Raw genomic sequence first — 9,150 nt, 5'->3', positions numbered from 1 at the left:
TCACTCTCCAGGGATCACTCTCCAGGGAGGATGGCCATGCCACAATCCCTTCTCCATTCTCCTTTTACACACACACACACACACACACACACACATGCACCTGGCATGAGGTTTAAGCCACTGGGTCCAGGATTCAAATGGCAGTCAAAATGGGAGTCCTGTGAGCTAACCACAATGCCACCTGCTGGCCCTCCTTCTTATTTTCCACAGCACAGATATGATCCCTCCTAGCTGATCAAAGACCTCAGTGAGCCTTTGCATCTTTGCATCTATTCAAATCTGAAACATAATAATAGGTTGGTACCATCAAGGCAGATATTATTCACCATATTGGTCACAAGTATACTAAGTATAAAGCAATGGAGTACACATATTAATCTGTACCCAATTAATATGAAGTAAGGAAATTTAACATAAATAATTCAGAACAATTTAGTACAATTCAGAAAGCACATACACAACTTACCTCCTTGGATTCCCTTAGCAGTTGCCGTTTTACCAGCATTATCAAGTCCCACCATCACAAGAGTCACCTTTCTTAAAATAATAAAAAATATAAAATCACTTTCTTTGTCAATTTAGTACTGGGAGAAAAAAGCAAATTCATTCATTCAAGCAACATATAAGCAGCACCTACTGTATACACAATAGTATGGTCTGCTAGACACTAAGGTGTTTGATGATGAATAAAATAATACATTTAAAAGAGAAATTCATCCTTTAAAACATCATCCTTTTTTCTCGAAGCAAATAAAGTAACATTGTACAATAGATAATCCAAGGGATAGAGAAGAAATTGGGGGAAAAAGAAAGAGAAAAGGGAGGTAGAGACATGGAGTCTCAATCTGAATTCGTTTACCATGGCTACAGACTCAATTAGTTCTAGGGATTATCACAAATCTGTTCAATTTATGAAACTAAATAAGAAAATAATTCTTGCTAGGTCTTATGCTCAATTTCATTTTTAGACCTGCAGTTACCTTGTCAAATACAAATTATAAATAACATGATTATTAATTTAAGTATTAACTGTGTTTTTTTTTCTTTTTTCTGTATAAGTTTTTGCTATAGGGTGTGAGTGCTCGCCAGAAAGACAGAGACAGAGAGACAGAAAGCGAGAAATCATTCCCTTGGGGGATGGCCACATTATCCTCCATACTCCTCTTGGGATCTTGGGCACACATGCACATGCGCCTGGAGTGAGTTTAAGCCACCGGGTCTGGGACTTCAATCGCGGTCGACATCATGGGAGTCCAGCGACATAGCCATTACACCAACTGCTGGTCCCAAGTATTAACAGTTTTGAAAAAGGGTTCCTGCAAAGTTTAGTTTTAAACTGTAAAGTTTAAAATGTTTCTGATGATATTGCTAAACTCCACAGTGAAAAGAATATAAAAAAAAAAAAAGAAACACAATCTAGTTCAATTTTACAACCTAAGAAACACAAGTCCAGATAAATTAAATAATTTGTCAAAGATCACACAATGAATCAGTTAGAGTCAGAACCTGGTAACCTAACTCACCTAACTCCTAGGAACTTCTCAGATTTGGGTCAGGTATAAAGGAACAAATCTATCACAACTGTCCTATTAATTTGGTGATTCAGCCAGTCCATCAATAAGCCTCATTTCTGCTGCAGACTGAGTCTTTGCACAATGTAAGAGGAAGACAGTCCATTACCACCATGGATTTGGGAAAGCATACTAGAATACAGAGAGAAAGCCACAGTTTAACATAGTTACCATGTTAAAACTACTCTGACAGGGTAGAGTCAGGATTTCTGCCAAGTGTAGTCATTCCTCATTGGCCACCATCTCAAAGATAGCTAAAAACAATACTTAGGTGGCAGGAAAAGGTATTCTGTAATCTTTCTAGGACTGACTCTCTTGTGGACATTTTTGTTAAATTTTAATTTCATATGTATTGAAAGGGTTCATACAACAAAGAGACAGAACAGAGGTGAGGATGTGACAGCCCAACTGTGTCTTACAAACTGAGGAAGAACCAACTCAGTCTTAACTAAAAGCCAAACTGGCGCTTCATTAAATAAATCATCTTCTATATATCAGACAGCAGTGTTCTAGGTACTTGAGATACACCTGTTTATTAAAGCAACTACCACCACAAAACACAAAAACAATAAAATTCTTTTTTAAGTTAACATTTTAGTAGAAAGAGATAGACAAAAATAATGTAAATAGATCAAATGTAAATTATATAGTATGTTAGAAGGTGATTAACTGTGGACTTTTTTTTTTTTTTTTTTTACTATGAATAAAAAAGAATAAAGTAGAGCAGGGTAAAAGGAACCAATAGTGGGATAGGAAGTAGGGGCAATTTTATATAGTAGAGGATGATCAGGCAGGTCTCCCTGAGAAGGTAGGATCTAGGCAAGGACTCGAAAAAGGGAGTTAGTCACACATACAGCTGGTGCAAGACACTAACGTGGTAGGAATTCCCAAGCAGGGATGCCCAACATCAGCAAGGAGGCCACTGTGGGCAAAAGAAGTGAGAAAAGGGCAGAGAAAGTCAGGAGGTTCAAAACTCCATAGGGACCAGCTCACAGACTGCCTTTCAGGCCACAGTGAGAGCTCTGACTTACAAAGTAAGTGAAATGAATTGACTCTCCATGTTAATTCCCTTTGTTACCCAGGAATCATAGAACTTTTTTTTGAGCGAGATTTTTTTTTTTTTTTTTTGTTACAGGCAGCATGCACCTGCTTAAGACACGGAGAGAGAGAGAGTGAGAAATCACCCCCTCCTGGGGTGGGGGTGGATGGCCGCACTGCAATCCCTTCTCCTTTCTCTGGCCGCACTGCAATCCCTTCTCCTCTTGAGATTTTGGGCATCCACGCACACATGCCCAATGAGAGTTTCAAGTCACCAGGTCGGGACTTTAACCACTATGCCACCTGCTGGCCCTCACAGTCCTTTTTAAATGTTTCAAACATTCCATATGCATCATGAGGAATAAACAGAAGTTAAGCACACAATTGATTCAGTGCAAGAATAAGATAAATCAAAATAAGCAACATTACCAGACCCATTCTCAACTGGCTGGTGGTGAGACCAGTGGGAATACCAAAACAAGTCACGGATTATGACTATATAGAGACGAGATAGTATATAAGGTCTAGGTACTTCTAGCCATGAGAAAATTTTACTGCATTACGTCCTTTTGAAAATATGAATTTACTTCCTACCAAGGCTGTGAGATATTTAGAATAATACCTTGTTACTAAATGTACAGTGAGCTAGACTAAAATTATCTTAATATTAAAGCTAATCCAATTGTTCTTTAATTATTTATAATGTAAATTTCAAGATCTACAGTGTTTTAAACATTACCATGAACCAAAACAATTACTTTTGGGAAATGAATTTCTGTATTCTGCTTGTGTGCATCATTTATTCTACAAATATTAAGCATTCATTACACAGCAGCAAACAAACATTTATTATTCTTAGCCCTTTTAAGCCTTAGAGCCTTGTAAGAGAAGAGGCTTTACAGTAACAGTAATTACAGTAATGTGTGTAACCATTACTTCTTTACTTCTGCAGCAGGCTGTCTCCTGCTCTCTCTTCATTGGCTCCTGATGCTTTCTAAACAAAATAGAGTAAATGACTAACCAGAAAAGGTGGGAATGGGAAAGCACTGGCAGCCATTTATGTCAGAGCAGGTGACAGAGCCTACTTTGGAAGTTGAAAATCAGAAAACAAACACCAATTAAGTCAACAGTTTCTAAAATCATTACGGGATTTTTTTTTTTTTTTTACATCTCTTATGAGCCAAACTAAAAATTCCCTAAAACACCTTCTCATGGAAAACGATCACTTATTCTGTATTACACAGGTGCATTCATGTTTTCTCCATTCTTGTCAAGATTTAAGTTTAAAGAAATGTCATTGGTGGTTAAGGCACCCGACCCCACATGGTCCACTGCACTTTCCAGTCCTAGAGCTGGCAGCTTGAAAACCACAGTGACAAATGCACATACATGCCGAACGTTCTGAAAGGAGGGAGAAATGGAGGAGAAGGGTATGTGTGTGACCATCCCCTACTGGGAGTTTTTTTCTCATTCTCTTTCTCTCCAGTAATCATACACCACCTCTAACAAAAACCAACCAAACAAAAATCCAAATACACATCGGGTACACATTTTGAAATATTTCTCTTTAAAGCTACAAAAGATGCTAGCTTTTATCTTAAGAGATTGCTCCCCCCCCCCTTTTTAAAATAAGCTATTAGGTTCGAACAAAAAAATTCCTTCAAATATGAAAAATCACTTTAAAAATGATAATCATGCTGAGACTGAAACAAAATTAATCTCTTTGGATTTCTATTTTTACTTTGACTACTATTGCAACTATTAAATTTTTGTGATTATGCTATATATGTGAAAAAAGGCTTTAATTAAATATTTGAGGTAATTAAAGCCATACTGAATAAACCTAACGTTAGCAGTGTAAATAAAAATCACAGCATGAATTACTGCAGTCCCTAATAATAACACATTAGATTTACACTTTGACAACGGAATGAGTTTAAAAGGTTTTTATTCACCTAAACCTCAATATTCTATGCAACTCTTTAAATCAATAAAGATGGGGCCAGCAGGTGGCATGGAGGTTAAGGCACTGGACTCCCACATGGTCAACTACAGTTTGAAGTCCCAGACCTGATAGGAGTCCCAGACCTGGTGATTTGATTTCTTACTTTCTCTCTCTCTCTCACCTCTCATTCTTTCAAACTCTTTGCTGAGTGCATGTACCCTATAATATATTAAAAAATAATAGTAATAAATAAAATAATTTTTAAAATAATAAAGATGTACAATCTGTTTAACCCATGTTAAAATGTACACACCAACAGCTTTTTAAAATATGGTATATTATCACAGAAACAGTTTGGCTGCAGTGCTAGATGACAAAAGAGAGATGAAAGATTTTTATGCCTCTTTTAGACTTATAATTACGGATCAAATACATTCACCCTTCAAATTGAAAAACAATACAATATTATGTTTATAATATTTTTAAAAGTTGACAGGAACAGCAGATGGCATGGAGCTTAAGGCAGCTGGATCCTACATAGTCAACTGCATGATATGCATTCTGGACTTGGGGGCTTTAAAAACACGCTGGACATGTTTGTGTGCATGCCCCAAATCACAAGAGGAAAACAGAGGACAAGGGACTGCAGCATGGCCATCCCCTCTGGAGGGCCCTTTTTAACTTCCCTTCTCTCTTCATCTCCAGAGAACACATGCCCTATAGCAAAAAAAAAAAAAAAAAAAAAAAGTTGACCCTAGTGGGCTGGCCTAATGGTTAAGGGAGTCAGATCCTACATGACCAACTGCATGGTTTTAATCCCAGCCATGGTGACTTGAAAAACATGCCAGGTGCATGTGCATGCAATGCATGCCCCAAATCCCAACAGGATGGAGAAATGAAGGGATGTCTCAAATCCCAACAGGATGTAGAAATAGAGCAGGGATTGTGGAAGGACCACAACCAATGGGGTGGGAGGGGTACTTTCCCTCCTCTCTCTCTCTCTCTCTCTCTCTCTCTCTCTCTCTCGCATGTACTCTCTGACAAAAAAAAAAGAGAGAGAGAGAGAGAGAGAGAGAGAAGGAAGGAAGGCAGGAAGAAAGAAAGAGTGAGAGAGAGAGAAAAGTTGATGCTAGCAACTAACTATACAAGTAAGAGGATTTTATTGATAAGGGAGGTCAGCGAAGCTTCTTAAAGAAGGTGATACCTGAGCTGTTTTTAAAATGAGAAGTTTGCCAGGCAAGAGGAAAGTGAAAACAGAAGGGGAAGATAAGAAGATTTCAGACTGAGAACACTGCATGAGAAAACACCATACCAGAGTGCCCTTAGCACATCTTAGTATAGATGCCTAAAATAAGAAAACACAATCCTAACTCCACATAACTATTGAGTCTAAAGAGATCTTGGATTTTTACTAAAGAAATCAACATTATCAAATAGTGACCTTTTCAGAAGCTGAGAGTGATCATTTCACTCTTAATAGTAGAGTTATCCTTAGGTCATTGATTATGTACCAAATTAGAAAGTATGGAAGAAAAGGATTCTATTGTAGTTTAAGATTTATAGAATGTCGGTACTAACAATAAGTAAGATAAAATGGATTATGGGCACTCATATGTAGCATCAAACTTGATGTTTGAGAGACATGAGTTCAAGTCCCAGGCTTTCCATAACCTGGCATACAATCTTTTTTTTTTTGAGAAGTTTTTGCTAAAGGGCGCATGCGCTCTCCAGACACACAGAGGGATAGACAGAGAGAAATCACCACCCAGGGGGGATGGCCACGCCGCAATCCCTTCTCGTCCGTTCTCCTCTTGGGATCTTGGGCACACATGCACACGTGCTTGGCGTTTAAGCCACTGGGTCTGGGACGCGAACCGCAGTCCACTACGCGAGAGTCCAGCGACATAGACATTACACTAACTGCTGGTCTCTACAATCTGAGACACATTACTTAAATTCTAAGAAATTCTTCAGGAAAATGGGATAATAGCAATATCCACCCCAAAGACGAGTGGTAAAAATTAAGTTGCACGATGTAAATGAAGTGCGCAATACCTGTGGCATATAGTTAAGTATTCAACTAATAGCTATTCTTATCATAGAACAAAGTCTAAGACAGAATCTGTGAGATGAGACCAGAGATGGCCTAAGACCAGATTACAGAAGGACAGGCTCAGTTTTGAACATGCTGGCAGGGGTGCTGGTGTTACTGCTGAAAGCATGCTGAGAGAGAGACTTGGTCATGATTTATGAGTCACATAAGTGTCAGTGAAATCCATGAGAACAGATGAAACAGCCCAGGGAGAACATAGAAAGAAGAGAAAGGGGATGGGGGGGGGAGAATGAATCTCCAGAACCTCTGAATAAAACCTTAAAACTGGGATCAGCAGGTGGTATGGTGTAAGGTGCTGGACTGTCACATGGCTGACCATGGTTCAAGTCCTAGATTGGGCAGCTTGAAAACCATGTCAGACACGTGTATGGATATACCCGAAATCCCAAGAGGAGAATGGAAAAGGGATTTTTGGCATGGTTATTTAGGGGGTTATTTCTCACTTTCTCTCCAACTGTCTGTCTGTCTCTCTCTCTCTCTCTCTCACTGGCAAACGCACATGCCTTATGGCAAAAACCTTAAAAAACAAACAAAAAAACAAAACCAAAAAAACACCTTAATGCTGTGATCAGAAAGAAATGAGACCAAAACAATAGCAGTACTGTGAAATTTCCAGATGAGTTAATAAATGAACAATGTTAAAAATTACATTATTTTGTAAAATAAAAAGGTATCTTTTTTGGTAACTACCTCAAATTAAGTACCGAAGAATTAAATGCTGTCAGTTTTTCTAAAACAACTCTACAATGACCAGTGCTTTAATAACTCAGCACATCTTGAAAGTCTAAAGCTATTGTATACTATCATTTATCATCACACTGTCCCTATCAGTAGAACAGGTCCAAGTCACTTGAGTATTTAATGTTAAAAATATAGTTCACATAAGTTTCCATAGGAAATTAATACAATGGTTTATAGAACAATAGTAATTACTATTGTTCTTTTTCTTTTTCTTTCTTTCTTTCTTTTATTTATTTTTTTATTTTATTTTATTTATTTTTTTGCTAGAGAATGTGTGTACTCACCAGAGACAGACGGAGAGACAGAGAGAAAGTAAAAAAAAAAAGCACCCAGGGGGATGACCACACCACAATCCCTTGACTTCCAATCTCCTCTTGGGGTTTTGGACATGCACTCACAAGCATTCACTGTGTTTTTCAAGCCATTGGGTCCAGGACTTGAACCACAAAGTCAGCCATGTGGGATCCAGCAGTCTTATCCACCACACCACCTGCTGGTCCCAACTTACTATTATTTTTTTTTTTTTTGAGTTTAAATGCATTTTTATTTTTAGACAACCTACATGACATGTTTTTTTTCTCCCCTAAAAACAATGCCCCCCCTCCAAAACAATGCCTCCACTCCAAATTAAATCAAGTCAAAATAAATGAAGAGCTCAAGATGACATCAGTCCCACTTGTCTTCAGTCCTGGTGTTTTGTGGATGACAAGCAGCAGTCAGTTACGATGACAGGTGGTAGATCCAAAGTCATTGCCAAATCTGTTAACACTTTTTCCATTTCTAAACCATCATTAAAGAAAATCATATATGGGGTCACACCATCCTCATGGTAGTCTAGTAGAGCAACCATGCCATCTGGATTCGTGTTTTCACCAATAAGGAACTGGTAGTTTTTGAAATTAGCAAGAATATGCGTGATTTGTTCTGCAGCCCCTGTCATAAACGGTTTTACTCTTTCTGGTCTCTGTTCTTCAAGTCTGCCTTTGATTAAGTTCATATAATCTTTGATGGACTTCTTGTAGGTTTCTTTTATGAAGCTGTTTTCCTGCAAGTGATGGTTCATGACCATGTCAACACCATTGACTACTGTGCTTTCGGTACCTTCGCCCTCAGGGCCTTCAGCGGAGGCACTGACACCAATGAGCGAGTCATCAATGTTATCCTCTGTCCTACTGACCGTCTTCCCCTCCACCTCCAGGCACAGCCCTTCCGTGATCTCCTGGTTCTTGTAAATGTCGGAGAACATCTCACTGTGGCTGATGAGGTCCCGGTAGATAATCATGATGGCTGCTGGAGGGAGATGACAGCGGCACTTGCTGAGTAGGATCCCAGAGCCCCAACTAACTATTAGTTTACAGAATAACTTAAACCTTTTTCTTTATACTAAAATTTATTCACATTTATATATAGACAGCAAATCAGGCAGCCAGATAGTCTGGCTCATTTTCTTCAGGGTATCTTGGACTTTTTCCCCAGCTTAATATTCACCACAATCGGGACCAGCAATTGGGACCAGCAGTTAGCATAATGGCTATGTCGCTGGACAAACATGTAGTGGACCATGGTTCAAATCTAGGACCCGGTGGCTTAAGCTCACGCTGGGTCCGTGTGCGTGCGTGACCAAGACTCCAAGGGGAGAATGGAGGAGAGGGGATTGCGGTGTGGCCATCCCCCTGGGGGGTGACTTCTCGCTTTCTGTCTCTCTGTCTCTCTCTGTCTTTCTGGCGAGCACATGTGCCCTA

At 39.0% G+C, this 9,150-nt stretch overlaps 1 protein-coding gene and 1 pseudogene across 3 annotated transcripts in view; both read right to left on the bottom strand.

Annotated features, from left to right (window-relative positions):
* Window positions 1-9,150, bottom strand: part of ARL13B (ARF like GTPase 13B) — an 83,307-nt gene that overhangs the window by 59,248 nt on the left and 14,909 nt on the right. For 2 of the 3 annotated variants that reach the window (XM_006139873.3, XM_006139874.3), the window contains exon 2: window positions 467-537. In XM_006139873.3, coding sequence (XP_006139935.1) covers window positions 467-537 — 71 coding nt within the window. The remainder of the gene's footprint in view (window positions 1-466; window positions 538-9,150) is intronic. The other variant, XM_027765944.1, reaches the window with a different exon arrangement.
* Window positions 8,083-8,871, bottom strand: LOC106733335 (translationally-controlled tumor protein pseudogene; annotated as a pseudogene).

This window comes from Tupaia chinensis, unplaced genomic scaffold, assembly GCF_000334495.1.
Source record: "Tupaia chinensis unplaced genomic scaffold, TupChi_1.0 Scaffold000009_1, whole genome shotgun sequence".
Classification (NCBI taxonomy): domain Eukaryota; kingdom Metazoa; phylum Chordata; class Mammalia; order Scandentia; family Tupaiidae; genus Tupaia; species Tupaia belangeri.
This window is presented reverse-complemented; position numbering and strand designations above follow the sequence as displayed.